The sequence below is a fragment of the Perca fluviatilis genome, chromosome 23, assembly GCF_010015445.1.
Source record: "Perca fluviatilis chromosome 23, GENO_Pfluv_1.0, whole genome shotgun sequence".
Classification (NCBI taxonomy): Eukaryota; Metazoa; Chordata; class Actinopteri; order Perciformes; family Percidae; genus Perca; species Perca fluviatilis.
Genome location: NC_053134.1, coordinates 10,336,191 through 10,355,193, shown reverse-complemented (window position 1 = coordinate 10,355,193; position 19,003 = coordinate 10,336,191). Strand labels below are relative to the sequence as shown.

Below are 19,003 nucleotides of genomic sequence, written 5' to 3'. Positions count from 1 at the left end.
TAAAGTCCTGCTTCAAAGACGAATTTATAAAAGAATATCTGAAGGTCCTGTTTACACCTCTTGTACTGACAAGTAAACATTCTGTAATTAACTGTAGGGTTGGGCAATATATACATGTAGAAATTATATCAGTATCGATACATGAGGCTAGAGATCATCTTAAATTTTGGTTATCGTAATATCGTGATAGAACACAAATGCCGCTTCCTGGTTTTAAAGGCTGTAAAGTGATGGAATTTTCTGAACCAGACTTCCTAGGTGGTTTATTATTTGCCTTTACCAATTTAATCATTGTATCCACATCATTGGTGATTATTTATCAAAACTCTCATTGTGTTAATATTCTGTGAAAGCACCAATAGTCAACCCTACAATATCACCGCAATACCGACATTTTTCCATATCGCGCAGCTCCAGTTAACTGTACTGTAATTAAACATTCTGTAGTTACTATCTGTCCAATCTGAGTTTTCGGTTAGACGACATACAACTTTTGAACGTACACATGTTGCACCAAAACAAGTTCCTTCCCGAGGCTATTTTCCAGCGGCACCGGGGCTCCGTGCGACAATTGTGATTGGTATAAAGAATGCCAATAAACCAGAGCATGTTTCTCTCTCATCCCGCAATGCTGTGTGGACTAGCAAGGCCCTCCTCGGAAGCACTGTGGAAGGAGGTCTGGCAATGCAAGACTAACTGTACTGTAAATAAACATTCTGTAGTTTAGCGTACTGTAAGCAGACCAAAGAAAATATCCAATACAATAACTGTGATTCAAATTCAATAAAGTAATTGTAAGATTGTGGCCTTATGTTAAACTAAAAAAAGATGACATGCAGTTCTAATAAAACCTAGAATTCACATGACGTTTCCCACAGGTGGCATTGTCAATCAAGGCTTTTCAGAGGAGGATGATGGGATTACGGTGTTTACCTGTTGGTTGACCCGGCAGTGCGAGGGTCCGTGGTGGATAAGGATGCGGACGATGTCCACGTCTCCCCGCCAGGCGGCCAGGTGCAGCGGGAAGCAACCCTTGCTGTCAGGCACGTTTGTGGACGCCTCAAACTGGAGCAGCTTTAGTACAACTTCCCTGAGAGAGACAGATACGTACAGGTCAATATATAAACAGATCGAAAGATGGGGGGATAGAGAGAGGGAGCAGAAGCCAAGCTGGCCGAACTGAAATCTGTATCATGGAATATTGTCACATTTCCCTTGAAAACACCAAATCAAACATTTTAACCTTACTGCACAAATAATTCATCTTTCACTGTGGAACATACAGTACAATACAACCCTCAGACATTCTGCATAATTTATAATTTTACTCCAAGAAGGAACTAAATCATGTTAAAATCAAAATACATGATGAATTGTGAGCTGCCTTTTCTTTGCCCTCATATTGTGTGACCTTGGTGATATTTTTTTTACTGGTTAAATAAATGAGTTGTGCTTCCTCTCATAGTCAGTGCAATTTCCTACAGAATTATCTTTTTGTCCCCCTGGCAACAGTTTCTATTTTTCCCAGGCATGACAGTGATTCTGGGTTTTAACACTTTCAAGCTTCAGCTGTGTCCCATCATTCTTATCTGCAGCATCAGGATCACATTAGCTGGAGCCAAAATGAGCTTAAATGACCAACATTGTACCATGTGTTATTCAAGAGATCATAATGTTGACCGAAATGGGTTCTGCATTAAAATTAAGATTTTTAGTGATGGAGTTTTGCATAATTTATCACATAGACCATCTTTACTTTAACCCCTTCTTATTTCAATCAAACCTGTAATGTCCATTTTAACTATAACACTCTTAGGAGGTAAAGAGAAACAGAGGCTGTTCTATGTTTAATGAAACACACTGACAGAATAAACTACACCAGTTGGAAATTTTGCACTTCACAACTGCATGCACAACATTGCAAAAGACGAAATCTGTTTTGTCTCCGTGATCAATGCCTTTAAATCACTGGTTTAAAAAGTAGGTTTATGTATATCAACATGTACATGAGAGGCTGAAGTTCAAATTGTTTGTATTATAGCTTGTGCTAGACAATTTACGCTGCCCTAGTCTATCCCAGTGTCCTATCTACTTTTGTGTTTCCTTTACCTACTTCACTCAGTATTGGAGGCAGTGATAGCACAGAGCTCAACTGTAAATAAAAAAAATAAAAAATCAATAACAACAATTAATAGAAGACAAACATTTTCATGTTTCCCTCTAATAAAGTTATCTCTATTACACAAATAGAGCGACAAATCATAGTGCCTGGGTTTTTGCCAGAAATCCATTTAGCTGCTGCTCAGTAGTAGTAATGTCAGCGATACGGTTTCATATTAGAAAGTCTCCAGCTGAAGTTGCCACCTCTCTCTTAAGAGGAAAGGTGAAGTGCTTCATTTGCAATTTGAAATGTCAGGAGGAGAATCTGAGGAGAGAGAAGGGCAAAACCTCTCGCAGGAGCAGGGGTGAAAGCAGCACTGAGATGCTTAATGAACTGATTTGTTAATTAATAATTTATTATATTTTTATATAATTCACTCTGGTTTAAGTGGCAGTTGTCCAGCAAAATCACACTGGGAGTATCTCAGGGTCAAATACATACTGTAGACTGAAAAAAAAAAAAAAAAGGTCAAATATGAGAATATTCAATTTCTTACTGTTTGGATTGAGCCTGCTTGCATCACCGAAAGGCTTTTTATGTGGTAAAAAAAAAACAGCCTGACTAACAAATCTCTGAATACAGCATTGCCTGTTGCCAGGTTTTCTCTGTCTATATCTTAATAGCTGGTTCTCTTTTTACTATCCTACCTAAACGTTAAAGTGCCCATATTATGCTCATTTTCAGGTTCATAACTGTATTTAGAGGTTGTACCAGAATAGTTTTACATGGTTTAATTTTCAAAAAACACCATATTTTTCTTGTACTGCACATTGCTGCAGCTCCTCTTTTCACCCTGTGTGGTTGAGCTCTCTCCGTTTTAGCTACAGAGTGAGACATCTCACTTCTGTTCCATCTTTGTTGGGAGTTGTACATGCGCAGTAGCTAGGTAAGCACCGCTAGCTTGTGAGTTGCAGAGCATGAGGGAGTGCCATGCTAGCAGCTAGGTGAGCATTATAACGTGAGTTACAAAGTGACGCACGTTCGTCACGGAAGTAAAGGCTGGACTACAATAGAGCTGTTTGGAGCAGTCTGTTGGAGATGGTAAGTCCCGTTGGGGTGGACTTTGGGCTTTTTCACTTTGTAAACCTATAACATGCACAAAAAGATAAATAACAATAAAGGAAAGGGAAATAGCCAAAAAGCATAATATAAGCACTTTAAATCATTCCTCTGGAGCTTTTTGTTGGCGGCCTAATTTTCAATCTGAGGCTGCAGTTCTCTCTCTCCCTCCCTCCAATCCTCTCCAGTTGATCTGAAGGAGGAAATCCACATAATTGCCCCCAAAACACAGTTCTAATCCTTCAGTTCCACCAAACTGGGATAGTGGTCAGGCTTGCAGCTAATCCACACTGTGTACCAGATTTCTCAGCAGGCCCAGGTGAAGAAAGGAAGCGGCACTGTAGTTCTGTGCAGATGTCCACAGAGCAGTCACACAGTTCGTCTTTTGCAGGAATATTGTTTTTGCAATTTTGTATTTTTGACTATTACTGACAACCTATTTTGAGAGTACAGGTGTGGCATGACCCTGGAACAATGACTGTTTTAATGTGATTTTGCAATTCACTTGTTTATTAAATTCTACATGACCCTTCATACAACTCCTTTTGAAAACTCAGATTAACTCTAAAATACTTATATTTTTAATAAATATTTTTTTATTTATGCATTCAACCTTTCTATATCTTTATAATAACAAGGTATCAAAAGGACAATGTGAAAACAATGTAACAATTTAAATGGGACTGCTGGTAGTGATTAACCTACAAAGTTATCACCAAGGGGTAAGCCTCTCTCCAGAACGCGTAGCTCCTATGGCGCCATTTTGATGCTACCAAGCCTACCAAAACCTTAGTTGACTCAAACCTAAACCACACAGCTCCTTTGCTCCAGCAGAAAATATTCTGGAATAATCCAACTGTTACAGGGGCATTTTACTGGGAAATACCAAAACTGCCGTAGCATAAATGCAGTACTGCAACCCTAACCCACTTTCAGACCTGTAGCAGAGCTAATGCTATATGACTTCTTAACCCTTGTGTTGTCTTCCAGTCAACCTTGAAAAAAACACTTACTTTTTCGACGCCTTTTTTTCAGTTTGTTTTTGCTTTTTCCAACGTTTTAAACTGTTACATTTTTCTTCCACACATTTTCTGCGCTCATTTCTACGTCCCATATTTTCTGATATAAAACAAAAATTGAAAACTGGTCAATTTGACCCAAAGTCAACACAAGGGTATTAACAGGGCTCACGCTAAGTAACTCCACAGTAGGGATAGCCTACTTTCCTTAGTTAAAAAAAAAAGAAAACCAGTGACGACGTTCTCACACTGCTGTAGTTATATTTACAAAAAGTAACTTCGGTCTCTAAAAACTATTTACTTTCTTATAACTCGCTCCACAACACTGTTTAGAAAACAGAAAAACAAAAATAACTTTTTTGTCATTAGACCGCTCAGCAGGTGTACGTGTCACTGATTACCATGAAAACATGGTCCTAAAATCTGGGTTAGCCTGGGGTTATAATAATATATATATTTTTTTTTTGTTGTAACTTGCATCAGACTAATCCAAGAACAATATTAAGACTGGACCTACTGCCAGTCTGCATCGGTTTGTGAAACCGGGGCCCCTCTACTTTCTGGAGCTGTAGGGCTAACGTTAGCTGCTTCAGCTCCTACTTTATGCTAACGTTAACTTCGCTCTCTCTAGGCGCAACTGTTTTTGTTTTACTTTCACCGCTCTCCTAGCGTTGTTTTTGGCCGCAACAGGCAGCAGTTTTCAGCAATAAAAGCTCTAAAAACCCACTACACTATGGTCAGCATCAAATGGCAGACATCAAGTCAGAGACTAATGTTAGCTGGCGAGCATACATAGCTAGTTGATCATTAGAGTCAGGCATTTCTCTCAGGAGACCAAACACAGAGCTAACAGTTAAAAGACAGTGAGTGTTGGACTTACATTCATCAGGTGTCCAGGAGCATGACTCTAAATTAATCATGGCGTTGCTCCGTAAATGCTGGATGTGTAAATAAGCAGCTGTTTGCTTACAAGTTCGCCATATCAATTTAAAAGGTGTGTTGTGTTGCAGCTTGTTTCTGCTGCCCCCAAGTGGCCCAGAAAAGGAGAGCCCTGACCAAAATGTACACATACACATATGGCACAAAGCACAGTGGGACCTGAGAGGAATACAGGGGAGAGACAAACTATTTTAAACTGTTACTTTACGCCACTGTTCACCTGACAGGAGAAATAGAAAAACAATAAAAAGGAAAAATGTACCTCTGACGTTTTTTTACCCTCACTACACAATTTATTACATACAAGACATTCCAGTACTCCAAAATATTAGTGCTAAAAATGTGTCAATTAACTGGTTAATGGAGTGACAGAAAATTAATCAACATTTATTTCGATAAAATATTTTTTATCATTTATTGAACAAAAATACCCATCATTTGATGGTTCCAGCTTAAAGACAGACACTTGCACATACTGTATGGAAATGCATATAAGTAAATAATACTTGTAGAAGACACAAAAACAAGTTTACCTGTGTCCATTAAGTGAAGCATGATGTAAAGGTGTATATCCTGTGCTGTCTGTGCAGTTGACATTCAGGCCCTTCCACATGCTGGAGATAAAACAGAGATACATCAGAATTAATCCACCGCAGACACTTTTACATCATCTCTCAGTATTGAAGTGACTGTTGTTTGGTAATGTGCTGGTTGACACTCTGTGTGGTTTTAGAAACATAGTTACGTACATTACGAATTGCTTCTTAGTCAGAAAACACAGGCTTGAACAACTTAACATCTTTAATTCAGCATTTTGTTTATGTTACCTAGCCTATCTACTGCACCTGCTCTGTTTTAGACCCAGGAAATGGCAAACCACACCCAGCCAATTAGGATTCACTATCTTACATGGAATGTGCCAAGTGTGGGATACATAGAGGGGGGGTTGTGATGTCATTTTGAGAAAATGCTATTTCAGAGCAGTTTTTGCAGAGATTTGTCTCATTTAACTGATATTTGTCCCATGTTAAATTACTAGGTTTATCCACTGAGAAAGAGATGAATACCTGTTGCGAGTTAATTGATTTATTTATTGTGGTGTCTCCTATAGTAGCCTAGTAAGAGCTACAGCTTGTATAAAAAGGGGTTTGGAGCTCTTTCAAGATTAAGGAGGCCAGAATTGTTTTCTCCCGAGGAGGGTTTTTATTTTATTTTTCTGTTTAAGCAAGTGGTTATTGTTTCTGTAGTTCTTTCTTTACATCAAATACTTTTATTTTAGTGTGTTTGGGTCCCAAAGTGATAAGTATAGTTTATAATTTGTGAGTTGAGTTTAAGTCCTATTTCATCAGATTGGCAAAAAAAAAGAAAGTGAGTGAGTTTGACTGTTGTACTCACAAAATGCTGAGCATGCAAATAAAACCGCACAACACAGAATCTCATAAGGATAGCTAGTTGTGCACATATACACACACACTCACACACAATACAATACACACACATAGAAACAGACATACACACAGAGAGCCCAGGGTTTCCCCATGGCTATAATTATATGACCTCTCTTTTTCATATGAACTCCTCTATGCGCGTCAGAGAGAAGTACTAAATAGTTGAATTTCAGTCTGAGGAGCTCTGGGCTGAAAAGCAGAATCAAGTAACTTGTAGAAGCGACTGTATTAGCTTTTATTTAAAATGGAAAACCACCTGATACAGGAGCTTCTGACACAGAGTCTCAAAATGCACAACTGTGTCTCACAGTGTCTGTTTCTGAAACACAGAAAGCAGGGGATGGAGAATATAGATTTTTTTTTTTTTTTGCAGATGTTTTGATATAGGGTCATTGCATTTCTCTGTTTATTTCTGTTTTAGGAGATTTAGTCTCTAAACTGCACTGTGCTCATGTATTTAATTGTTTAAAATGTGTATCTAGTCACAACCCTCATCTCTCCATTTTAATAATCTTGGAGTAAAGGTATCTTGGGAAATGAAGACTTAAATATCAATACTTCCGTCAAAAAATGTATTTTACTTTTACTTCATGGTCTGTTTTGTTGGAGAAAAAAACAGAATGCACTTTAAAATAGTTATTTTTATTCCATTTATTGTAACAAATGCTTTGCACTTCTATTTTCCCATGCATTGACTGATTATGTGTCTTGTGGTCAATTTTCCCTTTGAGTGGAGCTGGAGCTGATGGCAAACAGCTAAACATTGTAGAGGCAGCAGAACATTCACCGAGTTTGACAGACATTAACACAATAGTCAAGGGCAGTGGTGTAATGTAGTAAGCACATACACATGAACACACAACTAAATGTGAATTAAAAGTGGTATTGAGGGCTGGCACACACACACACACACACGCACGCACGCACACACAGACACAGCAAACACAGCGTGCATCGATCAATAGAACAAGTCGGTTGTAGCTAAGGATGCAGAACATTTTTCTTGCTGCATTCAATGCTGAACTAGATGACCGTAAATGAACCACATCCAGGTGCCCTTAAATAAAATAAATGCCCTAAAAGCTGCATTTTTACACATAAAAAAAAAGAAACACAACTACATACACACCTATGCACCTTAATACAGTACATGAAAATTACACATATGCAACACACACACAAGGGCAAAGGGCAGAGACCACAGAGAGAGACACACAGCACAAGCTTGTTTCTATTGGGCTGGCTGATCTCTACATGCTGCGTGTGTGTGTGTGTGTGTGTGTGTGTGTGTGTGTGTGTGTGTGTGTGTGTGTGTGTGTGTGTGTGTGTGTGTGTGTGTGTGTGTGTGTGTGTGTGTGTGTGTTTTCAGATCGATCATGCTGCTCTTCTGACCCCTTTTAGCGCTGACCTATAGAACCAGTAAGATGGCTTGTTAAAAAGAGCTGACAGCAGACAGCAGGAAGCCAAAATATAATAAGTGGATAAAATGTGATGGAGGCAAAGTCAGATACAACAACGAGTGAAATGAATGCCTGTTTTAACTCAACTGTCATGTACAATTGGATGGATTTGATTTACATTTCTGTTGTCTTTTACTGTCAGATAATGGTATATGTGCCCCACCTAAAAACAAAAAAATACACTTGCCATGTGTGCTGCTTAGGGAAATGAAGGAAGACAGACAGCAAAGAGCATTACTGTACATAAGTGATATCCAAACAGCAGACGTTGACTCAAACTACAAACATCAACCAATTCAAAGTTGCTGTGTTGACATGAACACAAAAAACATTTTAAAATGCAAGCAATATCCTTATTTATCTGTTTCCTGTCTTGTTTCAAGATATTAGCACTCATGTATAGCACATTCTCTGTACAAGAGAACCACTATTTATAATAAGGACAATTATCTCAGTATAAGACTCTATAAGACTTTTGTTTTAAAGGAATGAGGAATTGCTCGTCATTTTGGGAAATACACTTACTTGCTTTCTTGCTAAGAGTTAGATGAGAGGCGATTAGCTTAGCATAAAGATTGGAAATAGGGGCAACAGCTAGCCTGACTTATTTTAAAATGACACGCACCAGGTGTTGGTCATCTAAAGCTTACAAATTGGTAGGTGTATTTTTGAACCATGGAAAGGCTAGCTTTCCCCCCCTGTTTGCAGTCTTTATGCTAAGCTAAGCTAATCACATTCTGACATAAAAGTGGCACAATCAACCAACTCATGGTCAAGAAAGTGAAATAGCACATTTCAAACTACAAACAAAATGTCAAACTAGTCTATATATATATATATATATATATATATATATATATATATATATATATATATATATATATATATATTAGAGATGGTCCAATACCATTTTTTGCTTCCTGATACAGATTCCGATACCTTAACTTGAGTATCGGCCAATACCGAGGACCTATCCGATACCAGTGTGTCGTTATTATTATTATTATTATTATTATTATTATTATTATTATGTTTTAACAGCTGTATACTGCTATCCCTGTATGAATGTGATATGATTTCTATCATTGTTGTATGGCCTGGCTTAGGTTAAACTCTTTGTAAAAAAAGAAGAAAAAAAAATGAACAAACAATGAATGCCATAGAACTTGCTTTTATTATCCAGTTTGACAGTGAGTCATAACGTAAAAAGAACATAAATAAAATGCTTTGAAGTTAATTTTCTGCAGGGCTAAATTACATGGTATCGGACCGGTGCATAAATTTCAGTACTTGCCAATACCGATACCAGCATTTTAGGCTGTATCAGAGTAACATCTCTAATATATATCTATAATATAGATATATATTACATACAACTTTAACAGTGTCTTTTATCAAAATGTTCCATTTACACTCAGTGTTTCTAATTCAATTCCTCATTAATCAAATAAAACTACTTGGATGGAAACACAGCTAATGTATCATAAGCTCCCCTAAGCTGTTTTCTATATCTGATAGCTGTTCACCAAACAAACCCGACCTTGAACACACACATATACATACACACACATATACATATATATATATATATATATATATATATACACACACATATATATATACATACACACACACACACACACACACACGCACACACATGCACTGGTGCGGTTACCTTCAAGCAACCGATCTGTACAGCAATTCATTAAAAACTTGGTGTACAAAGAGTCTTTCATGTGAGCAGCACTCTGCACGGCCCCAAACACAATACACCAGTCCCACACACCCACAAATGCACCGTATTAATGCACAAACACAGCAGTCATAACCCAAGTCCCATAACCTTCATAAAAGAACCTGCACAAACCAATATATATGGCCACTTTGTGAGGGAATGTGTAAACCTAGTTTGCAGTGCGTGTGAGCCTCGCTGTGAGCTCAACAAGGTGTTGTGTTTTTCTTTCACGGTTACATATGTGTTTGGAGAGACGCCGAAGTTGGGTTTCACTCCAAACACTTACTTTTACTTACTTTGAGGAGTAAGAACTTCAAATAACAACAAAAGCAAGATTTAGCAAGATTTGGAAAATACTTAAAGCTCCACTAATCATTGTTTTGTGACATCAGAGAATCAAAGTCTGCATCTCTACACAGCTTTTTAGACTCTTGTAGCTCATGTTTTGGATTTATGGCACCTGTACTGTTCAGTGTGGTTCAGTCTCAACCCTGTTTAAGCAGCATAGGAAGCTATATTTAACCCCCAAAAAAGCTTTGATAAACCCACTGTACGCTACCTGCAGCCCACCTTTAAACTGTGGGCAGACCATAGACTGTAAAAATAAGGGACAGACATAAGCTGTGTTCGTAACCGTTCTCTCATTCACAATATATTGTTTATTAAATAGTGAACTACAGTATATAAATGAGATTTCGGACACTCACTGAAAGTATTGTTGCGTCAGTAGATGCGCCGGTTATTTGTGTGACAGAGTCGGGCACGCCCAGCATCATGTAACCAAACCAAGCACTCAGGAGAATAGTTAAAGGTTCTTTATATGCTGCATGTCACATTTCCCATTGTTTAGAAATGAAAGCCCGCTCTATTTTTCCTTTTCAGTTTTCGCTGGTGCTTTTGCGTCTTCTTCTCTTCTGGGAAAAAGCGACCACGTTGCATTGTGGTATATGGAAGTAAAATGTAGGGTACATCGTATGTTCACTCAAGTTAGCTGTGCATTGTGGGTATTCCATAGTGGACTATATAGTGAATGAAATTAACCGCAGAGAATTCGAACACCACTTCAAAATGGCGAACACACCATATAGTGCATTATTTCCGTGATAGCGGATGGTTTCGAACACAGCTTAAGTTAGCAATTAGCCAGGGAAGAGCATATACTGTAGCTAGCAAGACCTATTGCTATTTGCTGTTGATGCTATTTTTCTCAGGAGTTGGTGAAGACCAAAAAAGAGAAAAAGAGTGAATACTGGAATTACAGTATTCCAAATGTATGTAATCTCTATACGAATGCTAGTGTTGCTCCATCTCTTCTGAATGTTTAAATGTTGTGCTATGTGTCTGTTCACTTATTTTTGGAATTCTTCTGCCCCCAACTAATTTATTAATGCAGTTGTAACTCCTGGGTTTTTGCCTCTACATCTACATTTCAACAATCATAAATGAGGTGAGGCTACACACAAATTCAAAGAGAGACATAAAGCGAGTGTGGTATGCAGTGGTGAGTTTATAGTAATTTATCATGCTTAGTATCTTTTATACTGTACTACTGTTGATATTCCTACAATAGTCCTTTGGTATACCTATTGGGACTTATACTGCTCTGTTGTGTTTAGTATTGAATTTAGATTCACCACTGCACAGTGAAACAGTCAACAACAAGCACATTTATTGAGTCCACTGCAGCTTTAAACTGCCAAAAAGGTACAAAAACACAGAGACTGTGCCTTTTAGAAAAACAAATGCCACACATTGGATAACAACTGATTTGATCTTGTTAAATCACTTCCTAACGAGACCCGTTTTCTTATCACAGCTGTACATTTCTGTTCTGTCGTGTTCCTCCTCTAAATTCCCAAAGTCGCTTCGGTGCCATATCGTTCTCCATTGTTTTCTTTGCTTTCAGTAGTAGCATAAAGCCAGCCAGCAGAGTTTAAATAGAATTAGTGGGCAACTTGAGATTAGATAATGGAGGAGAGGTGCTGCTGCAGGAATGCAGACTCTTGATGTCAAATGTGCAGGCAATGTCCTATTCCTACCTAATTAACTTCTGTAGCTCCTGTGAGAAAAGCGGTCTTTGTGTATGTGTGTGTGTGTATGTACAACCACTTCAACCATACCTCACATTGACATTAATGTTTAATGGCGTGTTTTTGTGTGATGTTCTTTGCCTCTTTCTCTGCATCATACAACAGCATTCAAGTGTTATTTTCAAGCTAGTTCCTCTTCTCTTGTGTGCCAAACCCCCACAACTACCATGCTGACATTTTTTTTATTAAAGCACTGAAAGGTAAAAAAGGGTCAAACATCAAGAAAGGCCTCCCAGCAAAAAGAGCGATGCTGCCCTCTGTTTGAACCCTTCTTCAGTTACAGCATGGCAGTTTCTTCTCGCCTTTACATCACTTTACTCCAGCACAGCACACTGAGGACTGCACTGACGTGATATAATATTAGAAAACCCAAAAAGAAAAAAAGTTTTTTGTTGTATCTAAAACCACAAGTCTTTATGGGGATGTGGTTCCTCCAAACCTAGACACAGGAAATGTATTTGGGTGTTTACTGAAGATAAACAAGATGAAGTTGAGATTCATGCTTGACATAAAGTCAGAGGGAGTTTTATACTTAAGTTATATGCATCCCATTTGCAAAAATACTACCTAAAGCAATTGGAAAAAGTTGTTGCTCATCAAACAAGAGCTAAAATGACTCCCCAACTCTTTCGAAGTGTCCTTTTTTATCAGTGGTTTTGAGAGAGGACATGTAATGTCTTTCAAGTAGTAAAAGATTTTTCATTTTGGATGCAAACTTCTCATTCAATGTTTCAGAATGAAAGGCTTCATTTGCTGGTTCTCACCAGGGATATTAAAGCCGGCATCACGTTGCAGCAAAGTTCAAGCTACATCAAAGCAGAGCATTCTCTTCAAAGGACAAGGACTGAAGGAATTTGGCAAACCTTTGTAGTCCTAGATTCTTTTTAGAGGGAAACTTTTTTTTTGTGGGGAGGAAGGTAAGTTCAAAAGGTAAATTCACGCCACCCACTGAAATGAAAATTAAAGGCTGTTCCACAGACATGGACGGCTAAACAACAGCAATGACTTCACTGGAAATCAAAAAAGGAACCAATATGAGGTGTGTTTGCTATCAGAGCAGATAACGCAAGACAGGAAGTGGACTTGCTTCATATCCTGTTTTGAGCAAGAAGCGGAAGAGATACCTGCTGATTAAGAGCAGTGTTGCAAGAGCACACCAACTGATATGACTTGTAGGATGACAAAAAACACACACACACACACACACACACACACGCATACATTTTTCATTAGAACTAGCCTTTGATGTTCAAACCGTGACTCACAGAGAGATAGTCCATCCCCTATGATGCTTTGGGGCATGCTAATTCTGCTTTACACTCTAATGTCTTTAGCAAGTGTGAAGGTTTATGTAATTGTGTGTGTGTGTGTGTGTGTGTGTGTGTGTGTGTGTGTGTGTGTGTGTTTGTGTGTGTGTGTGTGTGTGTGTGTGTGTGTGTTTGTGTGCGTCACTCTCCATTGACAAGTGTTAACTTCCTTGAAGGCAGGTACTCTGTTGAAGTTTAAAACTATTGGATCTGCCATAACTAATCGCTAACGTTTGGTCATGACGTCGGCTTTAGCATCGCTAGCGTTCGCCTTTAGCCAACTCCTTCACCACTAACGGAGCGAGCTGGAAAATCAAACTTTTCCCGAACCCCATGGGGAGGAGGGCCACAACATCATGGCCACCAACACAACTCAGCAAAGGCCGTTCTTGCTCGGGCTTTAACTTCTGGATATTCCGTAGCGTTGCCACAACGGGCCGAATGGCTACGCTCGCATCTTTCTCCGCCGCCATTACTCAAACTAGCGCATGACCTCAACGTCATCGTTCTCAGCAACTCCCTCTGTTCACTGATTGGACTGCCAAATCTTTGGCCGGAGAAAACCCAAGAATATACCGCAAACCCATATGGTGTATTGAAGGAAAAAATAAATTGAGTACGTAGGAGGGCGGAGCCAGGCTACTGTTGTCCCCGTCCGCCCCCTCTCTATTCCTTCTTAACTTCTATTTTGCTTCTTTGGTTCAAAACAACAACAACAAAAAAAGTGCATATATTTCCAGAATAGCAATTGAGAACATGTGAACGCCCTGCATATACAGAGAGAGCAGAGGGAAGGCAACTACTTCAGGGAAGACTGCATAAACAAGTATGTATGATCATGTATTGAACTGTATGTACTGTATGATAAACTGTCCCCTTAAAAGGATGCTCATGCTATAAATATGTCATAGGCACACAAACACTTTCCTCTATGCACACAGCGGCATCATGGTCTGAGCTGGAGCCTGACTGATATTGTCTTTTAAGGCCAGGGGTAGGAATCACCAGAGGCCTCACGATACGATATCATCACAATACTTATGTCACAATACAATATTTTCTGCGATATATTGCAATTTCAAATTTTTCCCAATTTTAAAATGATGTCCCCAAAAGGAAATTTTGTCAAGATCGGTTTTATCTAAAAAGATACATTTCTCTGTTTGTTCCTCTCACTTTAATTTTATTGCTGCAAAATGGGATTGTCAAGCAGACAAACTGACCAACACATATATAATAATAGATCAATACTTGGCGTCTGTGTATCGATACAGTATTGCCACAGAAAATATCACGATACTATGCTGTACTGATTTTTTTCCCCCACCCCTAAAACACACAACACCTAAAAAAAATGGCAAGATAGATCACTCAAATGTAGTCATTAAAGGCACTCTTTACACTGTGAACACATTACACAGCCTAAGGATTTCCACAAGTGACCTCCAACACGACAGCAATCTAATTTTTTACTTCATATTCCCACGACATCACAAAAGAATTCCATTCACACCTACGCAACTCAATAGGCAATCCTGCACTGCGTTCAGAGAGAGGTGTTTCCCCCTCTCTCCATCTTACTTTCCTCACAGATGTGTCACTCTCTACTGCTTCACTTCTACACCAATTATAGTGACAAGTAAATCCAAAATGCAGTATGGCTGAAGAGATAAAAATATCAAACCAAGTCCCAGTATGTCAAAATAGTCTCTTGAGTTTATGACCATAAAGAAGTTATTTAACGGTTATAAATATATTTGAATATTATCAGAATACTTGAATATTTAAATATACATCAATGAAAAACTTTTTTTTTAGCACAAAAACAACAACAATTAAATATGAGACTTCCAATCTGCAGGATGAAGTGCCCAGCAGCTATTCTGTCTGGAATCTCGCTCTCCTCATCAGCTTTTGGCAAATCCCTAATTTGCTGAACTGATTCTTGTAAAATTGGCTCATATGTTTTTGTATATTAAGCAAAATAGCAGCTCTACTCTACAAAACCTCCTCATTAGCAATTTTGTTTATTTAAATACGCTGTGGTATCCACCCCCCTTTCCCAGGATGGGACTTTATCCAACTTGCAAATCAGGTTTATTGCTACCAGAAAAACAACCCCCAAAATACAACTTCAATTATCAGTAAAAATGTGTGTTGTGAGACGACCTGTGGAGAAAATGAAGCAAAGAACCCTTGAATATGCAGAGAGGCCACTTGCTGTATAAATGCATAACGATAAGTATGCAGAGTGTATTGGAATGAATATGCAGCAAGGCCAGTCACTCAGTGACAAAGGCCTTCAGAGGAACTCAACATCAACTGACACGTTCAATGGCTCAAGAAGCCAACACTCCCATCACAGGAAGTAATTTATCTTCTGGTCAAACTGACCTCTGGTGTACAACTGAACATGGAGGGTTACTGTCAGGGGTAGTGGGTCACACACACACACAAACACACACACACACACACACACACACACACACACACACACACACACACACACACACACACACACATACACACAGTGACTGACCCAAATCTTTTACTCACACTCACCAATAATTAAAACAAGACCCAAGTAATCAATAGCTGCACAACTCCCCGCTGGGAGTCTATTGATGAAGTTTGATCATTGATCATTTGGTTGTCCTGAGGGAGGGAGCCTCCATGTGTGACCAATACACACATGGTCAGTGGCATCATTTAAAAAAAATCTGATAATGTATCTTTCTTGTTTGTATATGTTTTCCTGCTATTTTGACTTGTTTAAAGTGCCGTTATGGTATTTTTTATCCAGGTCAGTGAGATCAGAGTGGAGTATCTGCAGTACGGTAATACATGGGCTGGTTATCCACACTGTAGTGTAGAAGACTAATGCCGGCATTTGTCTTAGACTCATTTATTACTGCACTCATACACACACTTTACTGTGGCATTTACTGGCTCACTACACACTCAGAGCTTTAATACGAAAAAGATATGGTTAGACAATATAATATCATTATGTTATGTGCTTTTCATTTAATACATTTCACCTTTTATTTACCAATTTGAAAAAAACAACCCATAATAATATAATGAAAAGGTCCACTAGCTCTGTGGGAAACACTGTACATAGAGACCCAAATGCCCCTGACCTTTGACCTCTGTCAGAAGCTGACATGTCAATTGATCAGGATGAAAGAGAAGATGAGAGGCAGCAAAGGAAGGAGTGGGGGAGAAATGCATATAATGTGACAGAATTCTCATCATGCAGGACATCAAAGAACAGAAGAATTATTATTATTATTTCTATTTTTATTTATTTATTTTTCTTCTCTTCCCTGTTGTGTGATGTGTTCCCCCTTGGTGTTTCTATTGAATGTTAATATGGGGGGAAAAAAGTAGTACGATAAAGAATGTAATGCTTTTTGCACTTGACACTAAGAAAAGTACTACAATAAAGTAATTTAAAAAAAGAACAGAAGAAAACTAAATAAAAAAGAGAAAGTTAGAGGGTTAGACGGCCAGAAGAAGACAGCTGAATACAATTTTCACTTAAGCAGACACGGCTTCATCAGAGCAGTCTGTCGTTTTCCAAGTCTTAAACAATCCAGCAGTTTGTCTGTCAGCCTACCTCCTTAAATAGAGATGGAAATATCCGTCCTCAGTCCTGAGCTGACTCTTTATTCTCTGCACAAGCACATCTGAACACAGAATCCACATCACACTGGCAGCTTCTTCTCATAAGCAGTACAAAGGTTTGCAGTGGTTTTACATGAAAAACACCCCTGTGATCTCTCTTGAATTAGCTTCTTTTTTGTGTGTGGCATTTTTAGGCCTTTATTGGATAGGATAGGTTAGACATGAAAGAGGAGAGTAGGGTGTGACATGCAGCAAAGGGCTGCAGGTCGGAACTGAACCAGCGGCCGCTGTGGCGAGGACTGGGCCTCTGTATAAAGGCGCACACTCTACCAAGTGAGCTACTCAGGTGCCCAAATTACCTTTTTTTTTACGGGAGTTTGGCTGGACCACTATAAACGTGCTGAGACCCAAGAATCCTCCAGGCTTAATTTCAAACCTTTTACCAAAGTTGACTTTTGATTAAACACCGTAGTCCTGATATAAGCACCCTCATGTGAACTGCTAAAGCTGAAATTCTTTTTTTTCCAATTCAACAAAAACTGTCATGGGAACTGCTTTCTGTATTGCCAAAGTTAGTTACCTTTGCTTAATGTATTGTCTACTGTATCACTATTATGCATTTTCCCATGACACAAGCAGGGCTTGCAATAAAAAATGTATATGTATTAGGGCTATAGCCCAACAGATAAATTGTCCGATATTACCTTATTGTAGATATTTAAGACATATGGGTCTGTGAAAGCAAAACCAATATTGCATCTTTATCGGATTTTCTTTTAAACTCTTAAACAATATATCGGTATCGGCCTCAGAAATACGGTACTGTTCAAGTTATATATATATATATAAAAAAAAAAAAGTTTCACACTCAGCATTTTGCTAAGTGGCAACTTAATAAAAAATGCGTTTCTACACTTCACAATAAAAGCGCAGCTTAAATTCTTCACCACTTCTCACTCAAACTTACCCTCTATGCTCACCGTGGGTATGGTTGTTTAAGTGTGCTGCTAAATTATAACACTAATAACATTTCCGTCTGCAAAATACTCCCGCGAATCAAATCCATAGTTCAACGTTAACCATCAAGCCACTAAGCCTGTTTGGAAATGAACACCTCTGCTGAAGTGGAAGTCATTTTGGGGTACAATGGTTCTGGAGAAAGCTTCAAGCAGCAATCCCACAGGCCAAGCAATCAGCCCGTTCCAAACAGGCACATTATGAACGGGCACTGTACTAGTAGCACTAATGTGGGGCGCCCTGGTAGCTTACCTGGTTGAGCATGCGCTCCATGTACCAAGGCTCAGTCCTTACCACAGTGGCCCGGGTTCGAGTCCGACCTGCAACCCTTTGCTGCATGTCATTGCCCACTCTCTCTACCATGTCGTCAGCTGTCCTATAGTATAAAGGCCAAAAAAGCCCAAAAAAGAACCTTTGAAATGTAAACCGCTAATGCATCTAAATGTGACCTAAAGTGATCATTTCTCCAATACAATACGCCCAAGGTTTTTCACAACTGAATCCCAATAGGACCGAAACTATAAGAAACTGCATTGTTTTGTCTGCAACCTGGTGGACACAACAACAGAGACAGACAGAGGGGCAGAGAGACAGAGAGACAGAGATGGAGGTATACATTTCCTCTGCTCTCTTTCGTCAAACTGAGAAAGGCGGAGCTGAAGAAATGGCCGCCTTCAGCTTCACCGCTGCCGCTATTGATCTACACTGCAGCCTTTCCAATCAGTCACAATCTGGAGAGCTCCAAACAATCTGTAAGTGTGTGTATGAACTCTTTGCGTGTCTTCCTAAGGCAATTCTCCTCACAGTAAGCAAGTGACAGAAAGCCTTGGATCTCCATTTAACAGCAGCCAGCCACAAATCCATCTGGCCGAGCATCGATTGAGCCCAGATCTAAAGCATTAAGGATGGGAAACGTCCGCTCTGAATCTCTAAATGGGATATGTAATCCATAGACTGGACTGAAACAATCAATGCATTTATACTGTAGATCTAGTGAGCAGAACTCCAGTGAAGTTCTTATTTAGACCAACTGTTGACCTTTCCGACATCCTGCTGTGTGGTTCCTCACAACCTGAGCAGATTCACAACCGAATATTTGCTATTTTCAGATTTCCCTGGGCAGTCTGAGGATTTGAAC

At 39.0% G+C, this 19,003-nt stretch overlaps 1 protein-coding gene across 4 annotated transcripts in view; it reads right to left on the bottom strand.

Moving 5' to 3' along the window:
* Positions 1 to 19,003, bottom strand: part of anks1b (ankyrin repeat and sterile alpha motif domain containing 1B) — a 233,761-nt gene that overhangs the window by 167,044 nt on the left and 47,714 nt on the right. For 2 of the 4 annotated variants that reach the window (XM_039791996.1, XM_039791997.1), the window contains exons 2-3: positions 5,712 to 5,792; positions 934 to 1,090 (exon numbers count right to left, since the gene is read on the bottom strand). In XM_039791996.1, coding sequence (XP_039647930.1) covers positions 934 to 1,090; positions 5,712 to 5,792 — 238 coding nt within the window. Of the gene's footprint in view, positions 1 to 933; positions 1,091 to 5,119; positions 5,232 to 5,711; positions 5,793 to 5,927; positions 6,048 to 19,003 lie in introns of those variants that run through there. The other 2 variants (XM_039791998.1, XM_039792000.1) reach the window with 2 other exon arrangements.